The sequence below is a fragment of the Amblyraja radiata genome, chromosome 22, assembly GCF_010909765.2.
Source record: "Amblyraja radiata isolate CabotCenter1 chromosome 22, sAmbRad1.1.pri, whole genome shotgun sequence".
Taxonomy (NCBI): domain Eukaryota; kingdom Metazoa; phylum Chordata; class Chondrichthyes; order Rajiformes; family Rajidae; genus Amblyraja; species Amblyraja radiata.
The window spans coordinates 9,632,650-9,650,901 of NC_045977.1; the positions used below are offsets into that span (position 1 = coordinate 9,632,650).

The 18,252-nt window shown below is 42.3% G+C and overlaps 1 protein-coding gene across 10 annotated transcripts in view; it reads left to right on the forward strand.

Annotated features, from left to right (window-relative positions):
* The window catches only part of mapk8ip3 (mitogen-activated protein kinase 8 interacting protein 3), a 187,120-nt gene that overhangs the window by 94,885 nt on the left and 73,983 nt on the right, over positions 1-18,252 (forward strand). For all 10 annotated transcript variants that reach the window (XM_033040352.1, XM_033040356.1, XM_033040357.1 and 7 more), the window contains 6 exons: positions 888-945; positions 2,319-2,471; positions 3,822-3,888; positions 8,301-8,431; positions 12,502-12,558; positions 13,920-14,096. In XM_033040352.1, coding sequence (XP_032896243.1) covers positions 888-945; positions 2,319-2,471; positions 3,822-3,888; positions 8,301-8,431; positions 12,502-12,558; positions 13,920-14,096 — 643 coding nt within the window. The remainder of the gene's footprint in view (positions 1-887; positions 946-2,318; positions 2,472-3,821; positions 3,889-8,300; positions 8,432-12,501; positions 12,559-13,919; positions 14,097-18,252) is intronic.

Below are 18,252 nucleotides of genomic sequence, written 5' to 3' on the forward strand. Positions count from 1 at the left end.
CTCTCTACTTTTGTCTTCTTTATCGAACTTCAAACCCAACTCCTCAACCCAACATTTGATTGCCATTCGTTATTTGTTACTTCCTCATTCAGCAGCTTTCCTTGTTAATATTTAAAAGCTGTGTATAAGCATAAGTTCTCATTGCTGGTCAGTAAGCCTCTGTTTCGTATGTTATTAATGTCTGGGTTTGCAGGTTTGGAGCAACCATATAACAGACTAGAATAATACCAAAAGTCTCATCTAGCGATAGAAAGTTTTAAAATAATAGTCTACCAGGGCAGGCACCTCCGAATCACTGATTGTGAGGTCTGTTATTGGCTGCTGAACCATGAAACACAGTTGGTTGGATGGAGTGTAGATTTTAGAAAACTGAATGTAGATCACAATTGAATCAGGCTTTTGTTACTAGACAGGATTCAAAACCTGTCAAGTTGAGGAACGTGAGGTTTTAGCAGCTGGTTAAAAGACTGCTAGGATCTCATGGAATAATTGAGCGAGAGGTTGGTGGAATCACTGGGGTGCATGTGCTTTCTGAGGTTCATCGGCGATCAGGTCTACATGTTCCACTCACGCGCATCACAGTAGCACCTGGTGTATGGCTGTGCTTATTTGTGTGAAGTGTGAGGGATTTCACACGTCATCTATTCTGCTTCAGTGAAAGTTGAATGAAAACCCGCAAGATAAAGATGGCTGAAATGGCCATCTTTATATATATATATAAATGTGTGTGTGTGTGTGTGTGTGTGTGTGTGTGTGTGTGTGTGTGTGTGTGTGTGTGCGTGTGTGCGTGTGTGCATGTAGATGTGTTTGTACATGTTCATGCTGTGTCTTAATAATTTGAGGAACCTACAATGATATTGAATGGAAACAACTTGTGCCTCTTCCAGGAATGGGAAAGGAAGTTGAAAATCTCATCATGGAGAACACTCAGCTCTTGGAAACCAAGTAAGGGCTCTAATTTACTGTTGGGGTTACGCATGTGTAGACAAAGTCCAGCAAGCTGAAAAATATAAATGGTTGTGTTGCTACTTGCTGGAATAGACTATGGACTCTGGTAACTCAGGCAACTTCTAATGCAAAGTTGTTTACTTCACATTGAAATTAAATTAACACTTGCTATACTGTATTAGAATTATTTAGTTTGAGGAACTGGATAATTTAAATTAGATTTTGTTGAATTGAGATTGGGAAGTGATTCACTCTTGTTTGTCATTTGCATAAAGAATCTGCCGGATGCAATACACAAACAAAATGAGAGTGTATAATGGAGCCTAATATTTTCTACTTGGAGGGTGGCACATGCAGCGCCAGAGACCTGGGTTCAATCCTGACCACCGGTTCGATCCTGAACAAGGGTGCTGTCTGTATGGAGTTTGCACTTTCTTTCTGTTTTCACCTGGGTTTTCACGGGTGCTCCAGTTTCCACCCTCACTCAAAAGGCGAGCAGGTTTGTAGGTTAATTGGCTTTTGTCAATTGTCCCTAGTGTGTAGGATAGTGCGGGTGTACCGGTGATCACTGTTTAGCGTGGAGTCGGTGGGCCGAAGGGCCTGTTTCCACGTTGTATCACTAAACTAAACTTTAAAAACTTTTGCCTTGCCTCTGAGTGTGAACTACCCTCCCACCCCGGTATAATAGCAAAACAAACCTGCTCTGCTTTCATTGGAATGTGTGAATCAGTTCCAGTTCACTTTGGACTGATTTAAGAACATTCTGAATGTTCTGTGTAGATAGAACACAATGCTCTGATTTAAGTTAATTTGTGAAATTATTACAAACTCAGATGTGCATCATTTGTGTGCAGTTAGCAATCCTCATAGGGGAGAGGAGAGGCGTTGAAAGGGTTAAGAATCAATTTGAAAGCGAATACAACAAAAAGTGATGTGACATTTCAGAAGGGTAGCTCAGCTTATTATAAACCTATGTGGGACGTGAAATACTAAGGAAGTAGGAAATGGCAGGACAAGGTGAAAGGAAAGGGCTCATGAATTCAGTCATGAGATTGCACTCAAAAAGCTGCACCTGACTTGCTCTTTAATGGTTGTTGAATTTTCAGAACTGCAGCATAGATAGTAACAAAGAACTATGCTGCTCCTTGGGTCAACTATGCAGGAGTGTGGAGCTGAATCTTATGCCAGAACTGACCATTGTTGTCTCTGTAATGTTGTGACTATGATATACGATAATGTGCACTCGTACTTGCTCCTCACTGTATGATTATTGGCAATTAATCTTCTTCACCTGAATGAAGATGAGAAGTTTTGGAATTCCAGTCACTTCAACTGAATGTGATCTCACTGTGACCTTGACTGCTTTCAAGGAATGCCCTGAATATTGTGAAGGATGATCTGATTGCAAAGGTGGACGAGTTATCAAGTGAACAGGAGGTGCTGAAAGGGGAACTCGAGACCGTCAAACAAGCCAAGGCCAAGGTTGAGAACCGGATGAAGGAACTGGAGGAAGAGCTGAAACGGTAAGATGGTGCAGTAGGATCTATTATTGATCCTGTCCATTGCGGCAGGAAGATCAGTTGTGCATCATCTGTGTGTGTTATGGACGCACAGTTTAATAATGAAGCTTCCCCTGGCAGCTGGCTCATTCAAGAGGGCCCAGTGAGGCACACAGCTGATGATGTTGCAGGAATGTTAATGTTATTAGTCCCAATTAACCTCTACTGTTTTCATAAGTATCCTGCACTTGCAGCATGTTCCAAGTGACTGAATTAAACGTCATCTCCCAGTTCTCAGCAACCTAAGGTTCCAGATTTAAATATTATCTGAGTTTATGTTTTCTTTTTGTTATGTAAGAAACAGAACTTAAAAAATTATGCTGAAATTGTGTCTTAGCATTGACCGAGAGTGTTGAGAACCCACCCTACAGACATGAATATATGATTTTAAATGGCACTTCAGTGCAAAGCTGCTGGAAATGATGACATTTAATCTCCAGATGTCCTCTTTGCATTGTTTGCACTGGCACCCAGGACTCTGATATTTTGGGTCAGGAGATGGGAACAATGCTGGCACTGGCAACATATCAGACGTTTTGGGGGCTTGTTATTGTGGAATCAACAGGCATGTTGTTCATCGGCTGAAATGCAAATACCTGACACTTTCTCCATGTGGTGCCAAGTCGAAACAGCAGTCAGATTCCATTTAAGAAGGAACTTGAAAATGGCAGCAATACGGGCACACCAAACAATCCAGAATGGCACTCGTTACTTTGTTATAAGACGACAGAACCATTGTGAACCTATTAATGCCAGGGGCCACATGTTAAAATCACCCTTATGAATTAATGTAATTCAGTAGTTGAACTGCGTTTACCTCTAGCTGTTCCTGCTCAATTGTTCCTCAAAGTTTCTGAGGGGACAAATGTTTGAACTAATTTTCAGGTGTAATTTATATGGAATGTTGAGGTTTAAGGGGATAATTTCAGCATCAACCCGGGCTTCACATCACAGGCATCTTGCCTGTCCCAGGGTTATTTTAAAAGTTCGCTTTAATTCCGATGTTAACTCTTTTTGAGCTGGACGAATATATTGTATGAAGTGTCAATAATAAAATGTGCATTTTGTAACTAGCATATTCTTGGACACTGATGATGAGTCATGACTTTGCCTTCACTGTCCAGGCCAAACACTTATAAGTCAAGTTTGTAGGAAGGAACTGCAGATGCTGGTTTACACTGAAGATAGACACAAAATGCTGGAGTAATGCTGAGTTCAGCATTTTGTGTTAATTATGTCAATAATGTTTCTTGCAATTGGTCAAGCCCTTCCCACCTGCTAAGTAAGGTACGTTTTGTCCCCCCGCAATTCTAGGGTGAAATCGGAAGCTATTGTTGCCATGAATAATAAGGAGGGCAAAGAAGAGCTGGAGGAAGCGAGCGTAAGTATTCAAAATTATGTATCTTTGTTGTTCGGTCAATGAGTGTGATTTGAGGCTCCAATGGCAAAAAGAAGAACCTTAATTTTCCTAAAGCTTCCACTCCAGTTCTGTGGATTATTGGTGTATGATCATGGCAACATGGAAACCACAGACTGTGGCATGAGGGGCTTGGTACACGGGTAGGTGGGTAGTTTGGGAAGTGGTGCGCACTTACTGCTCTCACGCTCGGCTCATTCTCAATACGTGAATACTCCTCGTCCGTCTTGAGCTGTCATAGCCAGGGGCCCCCAGGAATTGACACTTCATCGAGGAGATTTGAGAATGGAAAGCTGCCGCCTGGTCTCTGCAAGATAGAGTTAGTCCGCTAGAATACCACTTTAATGAGCAGATCGGGATTGGTGCGGAAGGACTGAGGATCTGTGCATTCGGAGCGGGAAGGCGGGAAAGAGTGGGTGAGGGGAGTGGAGAAGTCGCATCGACTGTTATAAATGGAAGAAGTCGAGAGAAGGTAAAAGGTCAGGGGGGGGTATCCGAGAGGAAGAGGAGTGTTGGAGGCAGGAGAAAGAGTTATCAGTGGTGGTGTGGGAGTGAGGATTCCATGCCAAAGAAATGGGCACAGAGGCAGAGATGATGGAAGGAGAGAACATCTTGGTGGGCTCGGATCTCGTTGAGATGCAAGTGAGGCCTCTGTTGAAGACAGACTGCTCAGCATCAGAGGCGGGGAGCTCAGGGGAATGGTGAAGAAATGGCACGGATTGGAGCTGGGACCAGGCACATGAGCAGAAGATAGTGATGTTTCCTTTTTCCTTGATGAGTCTTTCGTCAGCCAAGAGTTAAGAAGCGTTTAATTGTCATAAAATGGAGCAATGAAATTCTTACTTACAGCAGCTCAACAGTACTCAATAGATAAGATAATAAACTAACAAAAAAATTTAATAAATATAATCACCCATTAGAATAACAGAATAACAGCCCAAATTCTCCAGTGCAACCCAAACAGTTCAGTTTGAAGTTTAATTGATGTCTGTAGTTAACAATAGTCTGATGGTTGTTGGAAAAAGCTGTTCCTGAACCAGGTCACAGATTTCAAACTCCTCTACCTTCTTCCCAATGGTAGGAGTGAAATGAGAGAGTGGCCAGGGTGGTGTGGGCCCGTGATGATGTGGGTTGCCTCCTTCGTCCTTTACCATCTCCAGATAAAGTTGCCCTGACCTCTATTCTACGTTTGTTTTAACAGTCCCACTTGTCAGTTGTTGTTTTATCAGTACGCATCTGCCCCCAATCTACTTTCAACAGGTCCTCTCTTATGCTGTGGAAATCAGTCCTTTCCCAATTCAAGACTTTAACTTGAGAGGCAACATTTTCTGTTTTACGACTGCTTTGATACCCACGGAATCAGAGGGAGAGAGAGAGAGAGAGAGATTGTGTGGGAGATTCAAGAGAGAGTTTCATATGGAACGATGGAACAATGAAATTCTTACTTGCTGCAGCTTAACAGGGTTACTATTATGTTTCTGTTATATTATGTTCCCCATTGACACTTCCACAATCTCACCTGCTTCATTTCCAAAATTGAGCTTAAATGGAATTTGTTGGAATTCCTACGTATTAATTTAAGTTCTTTGAACGCTCTTAACTAATTCTGCCTCATCGAAGCCACTGAGGCAATTCCAATCAATAATGTAGTGGGGGTAAAATCCCCCACTACATTAACAAACGGCGGATTGAGGAGCACTTCCATAACAACTCTGACCCCAGGCGCATGTGGCAAGGAATCAAATCCCTTGCCGATTACCAGAAAGTTAACACCCCTCCCCCAGACAACGCCACCCTTCCTGACGAGCTAAACCATTTCTATGCTCGCTTTGACCGTGATAACAAAACCCCAGCCATCAAAGTTGCTCCACCCCCAAATGAACAACCCCTCAGTCTCTCCACCTCTGCTGTACAAGATGCACTGAGCAAGGTGAATGAGCGCAAAGCTGCCGGCCCCGATGGCATCCCTGGCCGGGTGCTTAGGGCATGTGCTGGACAACTATCCCAAGTCTTTACCGACATTTTCAATCACTCACTGGCCCAGGGTGTTGTCCCCACTTGCCTCAAGACATCAACCATCGTGCCAGTGCCCAAACAGTCAGCCACAGGGAGCCTCAACGATTTCCGCCCAGTGGCACTCACCCCTGTCATTGCTAAGTGCTTTGAGCGACTGATCTTGGCTCACCTCAAAGCCAGCCTCCCCCCCACACTGGACCCCCATCAGTTTGCCTACCGGGCCAACAGGACTACAGAGGACGCCATATCGGCGGCCCTACACTCTGCCCTGACCCACCTGGACAACAACAACTCCTACATCAGGTTGCTGTTCATTGATTTCAGCTCCGCTTTCAACACTGTCATCCCCGCCAGCTTGATCACCAAACTCAGCGGGCTTGGCATCTCCACCTCCCTCTGCAACTGGACACTGGATTTCCTCACCAACAGACCACAGTCTGTTAGGGTCAACAACCTCAACTCCACCACTATAACACTGAACACCGGCGTGCCACAGGGCTGTGTGCTCAGCCCTCTCCTCTACTCCCTCTTCACCCACGACTGCATCCCTAAGTACGGATCCAACGCCATCATTAAGTTTGCTGACGACACCACGGTGGTAGGACTGATCAGTGACAACGATGAGTCAGCCTACCGAGAGGAGGTCCAGCACCTGACAACCTGGTGTGCCAATAATAACCTCGTCCTCAACTCCAAGAAGACGAAGGAACTTATTGTCGACTTCAGGAAGGTCAGAGGGGGCAGACATACCCCCATCCACATAAACGGGACTGAGGTGGAGCGCGTCTCCAGCTACAAATTCCTCGGGGTACACATCTCGGAGGATTTGTCCTGGTCCCTCAACACCTCCAAGCTGATCAAAAAGGCACAGCAGCGCCTTTACTTCCTGAGGAGGCTCAAGAAAGCCCACCTGTCCCCCCAGATCCTGACCAACTTCTACAGGTGTACCATCGAGAGCATCCTGACCGCCTGCTTCACGGTATGGTACAGCAGCTGCACTGTTGCGGACAGGAAGGCACTACAACGGGTGGTGAAAACCGCGCAGCACATCATCGGCGCCCCGCTCCCTGCCATGGATGCCCTCCACCGAAAACGGTGTCTGAAACGAGCTGGGAAGATCATTAAAGACCCCTCCCACCCCAATCATGGACTGTTTGCCCTCCTCCCATCAGGGAGGCGGTACAGGAGCCTCAGGTCTCGTACCAGTAGGATGAGGAACAGCTTCTACAATCATACCGTCGCATTGCTGAACTCGGAGTCCCGCCGATAGATTCCTCCGGTCCCTCCGTCCCCATTGTTTAATTATTCTGCATTTTCTATTGTTCTGTATCCTCTTTTTTTTTTTAAATTTCTATATTGCACTACTACGGACTGACGCAAAACTGCATTTCGTTGTACCGATACTCAGTATTTGTGCAATGACATTAAAGTTGAATTGAATTGAATTGAATTGAACTCTGTTTACACTTAAACCTTTAGGCACTTTATTCACATGTCTGCTCCTCCCGCTGTCTGTAGTATTCTGTGTTGATGCATTGATGAAAAAACATCTCTTGATGCTCCTGAACACATCATCAGTGATGTAACCTGGGGTCATTGGGTGTTTCGGGTCTTTCAACATCAGACACCCTCACCCAGGCGACCCAGCCGTGGTGATGCATTTAACCATTGGTATCAAAAATATAATGCTGTCAAGCAAATAATATTTATCCTCTGTTTACATTATTCTCTTTGAAAATCAAGCTTGTACATTTGTTCATCAACATCTTATTCAGGAATCTTTAAAATAAACGTGTTACAGGTCAGTGTGACCACTTGCCTATGTGCTAATCACTACCTTTAATCTAATCAGTTGCACTGTGGTATTTCTCCTATAAATCACTGGGGTTGCTGCGACCGATTTTCCCCAGTGTTGCTTCTGAAGGAAGACAATATAAAGGTGAGACGGCGATGATGCAAAGGATTAAAAACAACAGGACTCCCTGGGGTTCTGCTGCCAAATGAAGGCACCCAGGGACAAGGAGAATATCAGAAAGTGAATTGGACATGGTTGCTAACACTTGCCTTCTGGCCATTTTACTGCACTTTAGTCTAGACGGCTTGTCAAGGGCGTGGGAGGAGAACACCTATTGTTTCTTCCAGTGGCAGAAGGAGACTTGGGGGCAATGATAACAAAGAGATTAATTCAAGCAAGCATGTTGTGTCGTGACGTTGTATCCTGTCAGAGTTACAGACTGATTATAAAATGTCTCTCTGAACCGTGTTGGTAGCTGTGAGCTGCTGCTTTGCTGCTGCGCTGAAGTACATCAGGCTGCTGGTTTTTATCTGTTGTGGTGAAGCAGTGCTGTCGTTACCCACAGGACGATGTACAGGTGGCACAGAGGCGTCGCTTCACCCGCGTGGAGATGGCACGGGTGCTCATGGAACGCAACCAATACAAGGAGAGGCTGATGGAGCTGCAGGAGGCTGTCAGGTGGATTGAAATGATCAGGTGGGAAAACACATCAGCATTCAGTACTGTCTAGAGAAACATATTTTACCAAGTCTCAGTGGTGGGTTACATGATATGTGCCCCGGCATTCTCTATAATCTCTTTATTTTGACTATTGAAGATAAAATGGAACAATGCATGCCCGAGCCCAGTTGATATATGACAAATCTCATTCATAATTTGCCAACAAAGTTATTAATATTCTTGTCTAGGCATGTTTATAATCACACCATTTTATTTTTTTTGGCATTGATTTTTGCCATTGACGTTTTATTGATGGGTTGTGGGTGTTGCAGTCACAATCAAGATTTATTGGCCTAATTTCCCCTGAGAAGCTGATCTGAGTTCAGGGCCGGCATGTTTCCAGAAAGGAGGCAAGGTAAGGCAACAAAGGGGATGACAATTTGGTCTGAAAGGAAAAGTGAAGCGCATGTTGGGCTTTGAAAGATGAAATCAGGCAAGTCCTTTAATGAAAATAAAGCAAGTGAGAAAGGCGATTAGTGGCCATGAAATGTCATGATGACTCTGATTAAGGAAGATCCCAAGGTTATATATTGCCTTAAGACAAGAGGGTAAAAGCAAAAGGGTAACCAGGTAAGGCTACTCAAGGTTAAAGGAGGGAAATTGTGCTTGGAGTCGGGGGATTTAGGCGAGATACTTAATGAGTACTAAACATTTGTATTCATCAAGGACCTGGAGGACTGTGAGATCAGTGTGGGGAATACTGATATGCAAGGGCAGATTGAGATCAAGAAAGAAGTGCTGTTGGGCCTCTTGAAATTCTCTGCCTCAGAGGGCGATGGAGGCCGGTTCTCTGGATACTTTCAAGAGAGAGCTAGATAGGGCTCTTAATAGCGGAGTCAGGGGATATGGGGAGAAGGTAGGAACGGGGTACTGATTGTGGATGATCAGCCATGATCACATTGAATGGCGGTGCTGGCTCGAAGGGCCAAATGACCTGCTCCTGCACCTATTGTCTAAAGTGGTTGAATCCCCAAGATCTGATAAGATCTATGTCAGGTTGTTGAGAGAGGCAAGATATGAGATTGCAGGACCCTTGATGAAGATGTTTGTATCTTCTCTAGCCACAGGTAAGATTTCGGAGGACTGCAGAGAAGCCAATTTTTCCCCCACTGTTTCAGAAGGGAAGTAGAGATAATCCAGGAAATTGTAGGCCTCATGCCATTGTTTGGGAAACTATTGGAGAGGATACATTGGGATAGGAATTACTCTCATTTGGAAGATAATTGGCTAATAAGAGAGAGGAAGGTGACGAAGGTGATCGATAAGGGCAGGATGGTGGATATTGTTTACATGGAATTTAATGAGGCATTTGAAAAGGTGGTAGGCTAATGAAGAAGATTAAGGTGCATGGTGATGATTAGGATCCACGACGACCCGGTTATTTGGATTCTTAACTGGCTTATTCATAGAAGACAGGGTTGTACTGGGAGGGTGTTATTCTGGCTGGAGATCTGTGACCAGTGGAGTTCCACATGAATCTGTTGTTTGTGATTAATATAAATGACGTGGACATGGGTGTAGGAAGGCTGTTAGTGGGATATAGATCAACTACAGAAATGGGCTAATAAATGGCAGATGAATTTTAACCCGAGCAAGTGTGAAGTGTTGACATTTGGGATATTAACTGTATACTTTCAGCATATTTTCAGCACACCATTGATGTCTTGTAAATTCCTTTGAGAATGATGCAGGGAAGACTGATTTTGAATGATTCTAACACCTACAATATAAGAATTGTGGAACTGCTGCTTCTCTGACCAACTTGGAGCCATGGTTGACTTTGAAAGGGAAACATTTAAATGAATGAAACCTAATTCAGGAGAAATTATCTGGGAGAAATTATCTCAGTTTGGATAAAAATGAATATTTAAAAAAATTGAGATTGAACATTTCAAGATATATATATATATGTGTGTGTGTGTGTGTGTGTGTGTGTATATGTATGTATATATAATATATATATATATATATATATATATCTTGAAATGTTCAATCTCAATTTTTTTTAATATCCATTTTTATCCAAACTAAGATAATTTCTCCCAGATAAATTTACATTGGAATAAATTTACGTTGAGTAAATCAGGTGGATAGCGGTAAAAACAGAAAGGAGAATTGTTTGATGGCTGATTAAAATCTTTAGAATGATGCAAATACAGTAAATCGCTAGTTTAACAGCAATATGGCTACATTGAGAAGGCTTTTGACAATATATTATGTGAAAAATTACTTATTAGACCAAAAAACAATTCAATTTAGGATATATAATTGGAAGCCAATTTGGTTAATGGAAAAAGAAGGATATATCTGAGATGAGATTAATAATCCTAGTATGGGAAAGAATTGAGTTAGATCCTACAGGTTGGCTCTTGAATCTTGCTGTGTCTAATACATCAATGAACTGGTTGTCAAAGTAAAATGTAAATGCTGACAAAGAAAGGGAGGGCAATGGAACAGCAGGAATTATAGATTAATGGTCATTGCAATTGCCAAGACAAAGTATCAACCACTGATTTAAGGATAGACATAAGTTTATTGAATTGCCAGAAAAAGCCAAAGCATAATGAATGGATCATCGTTTTCAATGTCCAAACAATGTGACAAGCAATGAATAAAGCCAATGTGTTTAGATATTTTTCGTAAGACCATGCAGTCCAAATCCTTGGCAGTTACAGAGCACAGATTGTACTTCATTAGTAGGAAATTATTGACATTCGGTTGCCACAGCACTGAAAACTCCATTCAAAATGATTTAAAAAAAGATCATTTGGATTAATTCTAATTGCAAATGCCATGAGCTATAAAGAAAAGTTGGAAAACTTTGATCTCCAAGGTCAAAAAGATGGACAAAGCAAAATTGTTAAAAATATTGTAGGGACTAGGAACTGCAGATATTGGTTTACAAAAAAAAAGACACAAAGTGCAGAAGTGACCCAGCTGGTCAGGCAGCATCTCTGGAGAACATGGATAAGTGACGTTTTGTATCGAGACCCTTTTATTGGATCTCGGTGGTTAAATTGTGAATATATATCCAAAGCTATCTGGAAAAGCAGAAAAGATACCCACATTTTAGATGGGGTTTTAGGAAGAATTTCTCCACCAGAGTATAAACTAATATTTTGAGGTATCTTAATAGAACCATTCAAAATAAAACTTGAAAATGCAGGAAGAGTTTAAATTGCAGGAAGAGTTAATCTTCCTGAAGGATAGGTTTAGTAATCTGAAGAGACCTTCACTTCTCTTAGATCTGCTCTGCTGAACATGGTTTATTCACATCAATGGCAGGCAGGCCACTCATGCATTGGTGTGGCTATTCCATAGAAGCCATGCAATGAGTCTCTTGGCTTTCTCCATATGGTGTACATCTTTCAATTAGATATTTCACAGAGTCCATGGAAGGTGTGGAGAGCGAAGAGCTCATGTTAACGAAGAGAATTGTGTAAAAACCTTACGGTACTGCTGCCACATGTTCAGTGCTGTGTTTCTAACTCGACTGGAAGTTTAGTAGTACTAGCACTTAGAAAGATTTAATACTGCTGTCAGTTCAGTTAATATAAATGTTCACTTTTGCCGATGTTGCAAATAAAACTTGCTGAGTAATTTGTTTGCGGAATAGCCAGCAGCAGCATTACTGGATGTGATACTGGAGTTTGGCATCGCTCCAGGCTGCAATGGGATTTCCAGTAGATTTGACAAAATGGATCGAAATGGTAGTTCAGTAGTTTGCGTTGCTTTGAAGTAAGCCTCGTGCTCTCCTTGGTCCAAGTTCAACCACTGTTTTAAACATATTACCTGCGATCGAAGAGCCAAATTCCACTTAATCAGGAGCACTCCACCAATTTGACACCAATTTGTTTGGAATCAAGTAGACATTGGACATTGAGATTAAGTGTGTGTACAATGTGATATTTACTTGTTCAGTTTAGTTTAGTTTATTGTCATGTGTATGGTACAGTGGAAAGCTTTTGTTGCGTGCTAACCAGTCAGCGGAAAGACAATACATGATTACTATTCTATATTTTAATATATTTGTTAATATTCAATAGAGCATCTCGAGAGTATCCGACAATCCAGGAGAAGAAAAAGTCAGGAATCTGGCAATTGTAAGTACTTTTGTATTGGAGATTAGCACTGTTAGAATAAATGAAAAAATCTATTCGACGTGCCTATTTATTTTGCTGAATAATTAACAGTTTTTTTTTCATCAATAGTTTCAATATAATCAAAATATCACGATAGGCATGTGGGTAGCTCAAAAGTCTGTAATGGTCTTGTTTGTCAGACTGCTTGAAGATGTGAGCAGACCTTAAAGATAGATGGTAGTTTATGAGCCTCCCTTCCACAGTGGGGAGATGCTCGAAGGTCTTCCATATATCCGTCTCCTACGGATAATCTAAGCCGTGTTGGGATCCAGGAATCGAGATTAAGAGAGCATTCTTTGTTTGTCCATTTATGTTTCCTCAAGGATCTTTACCGAGGACTAAGCTTTTCATCATAAATGTTAATAGCTTGGACAAAGGAAGTGGTCTTCGATGGTTACAGATTTGTCGATGTTGTTCACTATTGATTTTCAAATGCAGCTGTAATTAGCTTTTGAAGATGACAGTTTAGTTTAGTTTAGAGATACAGCGTGGAAATAAGCCCTTTGGCCCACCGAGTTCGTACCGACTAGCGATCCCCGCACTTAAACATTATCCTACACACACTAAGGACAATTTAATAAAGCATTTATACCAAACCAATTAACCGACAAACCAGTATGTCTTTGGAGTGTGGGAGGAAAGCAAAGTTCTCGGAGAAAACCCACACAGATCACGGGGAAAACGTACAGGCAGGCACCCGTAGACAGGATCGAACCTGGGTCTCTGGTGCTGTGAGCACTGTCAGGCAGCAACTCTACTGCTGCGCCACTGTGCTGCCCCGTTTTAAAAAACAGGCCCATGATGTCCACACCAAACATCGATTACATGCTCACACTAGTTCTGTAATCCCACTTTCGCAAAATTCTACCAAGCCAATTTACCTACATACCTGTACGTCTTTGAAGTGTGGGAGGAAAGCAAAGATCTCAGGGAAAACCCATGCTGGTCACTGAGAGAACGTACAAACTCCGTACAGACAGCACCCGTAGACGGGCTAGAACCCGGGTCTCCGGTGCTGCAAGCGCTGTAAGGCAGCAACTCTACCGCTGCGCCACCGTGCTGCACTGAATGGTGATATGGATTTGAAAGGACAAATAAGGATTTTTTCCCCCATTACTCTGAATATGGGATTCAAATTGAGTTTGTGGGGGAGAGTTTTGAAAGTTAACTTGTGCTTTTTGTTAGTGCCCAGTGTGATGATAAATGATAAATATATATGGGGAAAAAAGGGAAAACTCCTTTACGCAGCTGCCGTTTGTGATAGAGATCTGGTAGGCATTTTGTCTTTGGATCCTCACCCTCGTTGTTTTCTTATCCTCCAGCTTCAGCCGCCTCTTCAGCTCCTCCTCTACTGCTCAGCCAGCTAAGAGACCACCCGTCCTTCACTACGCTGCTCCTAACACCTATGGTTCCTCTGGTTTCACCAAGGGCCGACGCCACACCATGTCCCAACTATCGACCACAGACAGATCTCATGTCATGGATTTCCTGCCTGAGGTGTAAGTGACAGCAAAGAGGTGCCACCTGCCCCACATGCACAACACTGACATGCAGCCCGCTCCCATGCCACAGGGTTAATACTCTTGGTCATTTTCATTATCTTTGCTGTTTATTTTCATTATTCATTTGCTTTGCTGGTTATTTGTTTTGCTCTTTCATTTGTAATAATTGGTTACTCTCAAAGAAAGATTGTTTGCAAAAGTCACGCTGTCATTTATTTTACATGAAGAGTTGGAATTCTGACAGTTTAAAGAAGTCATCTCATCTTCAAGACTCTCAGAAGAGGGGGTTAAAAATATTTCTGGGATTGCATACATTTCTTTGCAAAGACTTTCATCTAATTTGAGATGTTGATTGTAGTATCCGGGTCATACAGTGTGAAGAAAATGCATTAATATCCATCTTAGATCCAGTCATTAAATTGGCATGTTAGTTCAAACCCTCCTTATACTGTCTGACTCAGGAGAGCTTCCCATCTAAATTGCCTGATATGGTCAATTCTCTATTTCTACAGTAAGCAAGCATAAAAAAAATCAACTCACAAAGAGTTTTTACAGACTTTTCTATCGCGCAAGTTCCAAAAAGATGAGGCCCGATTGGGATTTTTCTTTAAACAAAACCAGAAACAATGTTTTTAATTTAAGGGTTCACGTTGATCAAGGAAAAGTTTGCAAACTCCATTGACAATCGAATTCTTTAAATTGCACGTGGGAATATTTAAATGTTGATTTGGGCGAGTTGAACATACTTGGAGTGCAGGTATATAGTTCCATGAAAGTGGCAACACAGGGAGAAAGGGTGTTAAAGGCCATGTTTAGGGAAACCTTAGGGTTTCGGCCCGAAACGTTGCCTATTTCCTTCGCTCCATAGATGCTGCCTCACCCGCTGAGTTTCTCCAGCATTTTTGTCTACCTTTGATTTTCTAGCATCTGCAGTTCCTTCTTAAACAAAACTTCAAGACGCTGTTACGGGGTCTGGAAGGTTTGAGTTACGGGGAAGCTAAATAGGCCGAGATTTATTTTCCTGGAGAGTAGGTGGCTGATGGGTGACTTTGTAAAGATATATACATTCATGAGAAGTATAAATATGGTGAAGAGCCAACTTATAGTCTTTCCCCCAGGATAGAGGGGTCTACAATTAGAGTTCACCTTAAACTAAGGTCAGAGGGGAACGATTTAAAAGGGACCTGAGGTACAGGTTTTTCCACACAGGGAGCAGTGTGTATAGGGAATGAGCTGCCAGAGAAAGCAGGAGAGGTGGGTACAATAATAATAGTTAAAAGATGTGGGCAGATAGGACATGTTTGGAGGGATATGGGCAGGTGGAACAAACTTGGTCGGCATTGATCAGATGGGCCAAAGGCCTGTTTGTGAGCATTATGGCTCTGATTATGTTCAAATGAAGTTAGGTTGATGCTGCTGTGAGATTATTATTTGAATTGGTAGTTTGAGTTGGAAGTTCAGTTAATATTGAAATTTCAGTTTCAATTTTTATGCAGTTGTTTGTATTTAATTAATTTAACTTTGTAGATCAATATCAACAATTGATTGATGTACCACCACAGCAGTTAGAACCCCCTAATTCTTCATTCTAATTTTGTGTTATCAAAAATGTAACTTGGGGATTAACATAGTTTTTGAGATGGATTAGATTAATTGCAATGCAAAGAAAATATCGTTAGTATACAAAGTGTGAAATGGCAGTTTATATATTTAATGTCACAACTGTACTGCACAGCACACAAATGTTGACGAGGCTATTGAAATAATTTTTTTTAAGGTGAGATTGGTCACACTTGACGTGTTTGGAGAAACCTGGAACCAAAATGGTTGCAGAAGATTTTTCCATATATAATTTCAGCTGTCAATGGTCAAAGCTCTGGAATTCCCTCCCCAGACTTTGCCTTTCTACCCATCACCACCGGTGGATGTGCCTTCATCTGCCAGGGTCCAGAGCTCAGGAATTCTACTTGCCTTCCCTGGACCTCTGGTTCTCCATTCCGCTTTAAAAGATTACTTGAAGTCAACCTCTTTGACAAAGCTTGTGGTCATCTGTCCTGATATCCCCTTGTGTGGCATGGTGCCAAATTCTTTTCAATTAAGCTCTTGTGAAGTGTGTTGGGTAATTTAGCCACATTGAGATGATGTCACCACGCAACTTGTTACTACTGTAGGGCCATTCCTTCAGTTTCCCTTCTGCAGCTGAGCTTTCTAACCCCTCGTGCAATCAGTGATCTTCAGTCAAAGTCTGAAGCTCAGGCATCAGTGGTGCTTGTGGAAATATAGGGACTTCCATTTTGGGCCATAAGAGGCAGGCAGTGTGTGCATACTGCAAACACCTTCAAGTTCAATACAATAATAACCTGGTAAGATGTTTACGTAATGCCGAGGGAGGCACAAATAATGGACAAGAGACTGGGGAAAAGTCTCCTGCTGTTTGAAATACTGAGTTGAGATTTTTGACATCTACCCGAGGACCCGTGGTTTAACATCTCATTGTAAAGGCAGCTGCTCCAGCATTGCTAGCGTCTCTCAGAAGTAAAAGCTAGATGCACGTTCCAGAATTCTGGGGTCAATGTACAATTGTTTCATTCAGAGACCGAACTGCTTCTAATTGACATTCTCAAACATTTGGAAAATAAGCTTTTGTCTTTTGTAATGATTAAAACAAAAGCACAAAAACCCATTAAGGCCGAGCCTACATGAGATGAAGTGAATTTTCTACTGTTGGGCACCTTTCTCCCTCTACTGCTTGAAAGTGGAAGGATGGCTCAGGTAGTTCGTTGGTGCCCAGTTCGCACTTGATTGGAATCTACCATTGGCCCTTGCATTGGTGAGCAACTCGCTCGTTTGACCCCAAATGTCCATGTTTACCTGCGTTTGCAAAATCTAAATAACTCTGCTGTCAAAATGGCAATAAAGATGGAATGCTAGTCTTGTTGACTGTACCTGTAGTGGGCATTATTTTAAAACTGTTACCCATTATTTGTTTGATCTTGACGGTCGTCATATTCAGAGCAATGGGCAATGCTAAATGGCTTAATAAAGAAGGGCTCAGAAGTCACATTATGTGCTTCAAAAGTTGCCATAAGCAAGTGCTATGAAGTAGATGTCCTCCTACTGGAATAGTCCACTCAACACTATGGTGGGGTGTGGGGGATGGTGGGTGTGTGGGCTGGCATGCTGCAGTTTCAGCTGGAGAAAGCTTGTGACGTTGCGTCCCTGTTTCATTGCTCCCAGGTTGGGGAGTATCAGTTGTGTGTCAGTTGCAATGGATCGAGGGGGAGGGGGGGAGGGATGAGGCTGAGGATGTGAGTCTGGAGGTGCAGAGCCTGAGTGAGTGTGGCTGGTACTGTGTGTCAGGGTTCATCGTAAATCCTTCAGGATGATCTATCTGCGAGGTTCAAAGCATTGAAGACCAGGATCAATGTAAGACAGCTCCCCTGTTAATTGAAACTAAAGCAGGCCTTGAATGCTTTAGTTGGTTTGACACGCGAATAAATTTTAACCGAGCGATATGATAATGTGACTTCAACTGCATTTGGATGCTCCAGTATCTGTTAAGAATGGAGATTGACCTCATGATTCCCATTTGACATAAATGTATACACTGCCCACTCCCATCTGTAGTATTAGAGTGAGACATGAGGAAATGAGGAATTCTTCCTTTTAGATAATGTCGCCGTGCTTTCTGGGAGCTCTTGCAAAAACACACGTCATATTTTTGGACACCAGGGAGGAAATTTCGCCAAATATGTGAACTAAGTAATAATTATATGATCGCTGAATGTGATTTTGCTAAAATTCTATTGTGCCGCATATATGAACTTTGGGCCTTGCAATAGGTTGTAGCCTGTTAATTTTTTTCGCCCCTTGGCAAAGTGCTTATTTAAGAGTGATCAGTTGGCTCACTTATCATTCTGAAATTGGCAGGAACTGTGTAAATCCCTTCTAAATAACCCCAAATGTACTCATTTTTACGTTTACCTTTAAAAGGAATAATTTCTCACTTTCACACGACTTATTCTGAACGTTGCAGGCGGATGTGGTCTGTAAATAACTTTTATGTTAAAGGGAACCATGTGGGCAATTCTGCACTCACTTGGTTATCAACCTGTTCTGTGTGGCGGAACAGAAAATGTCTTTATTTACTGAT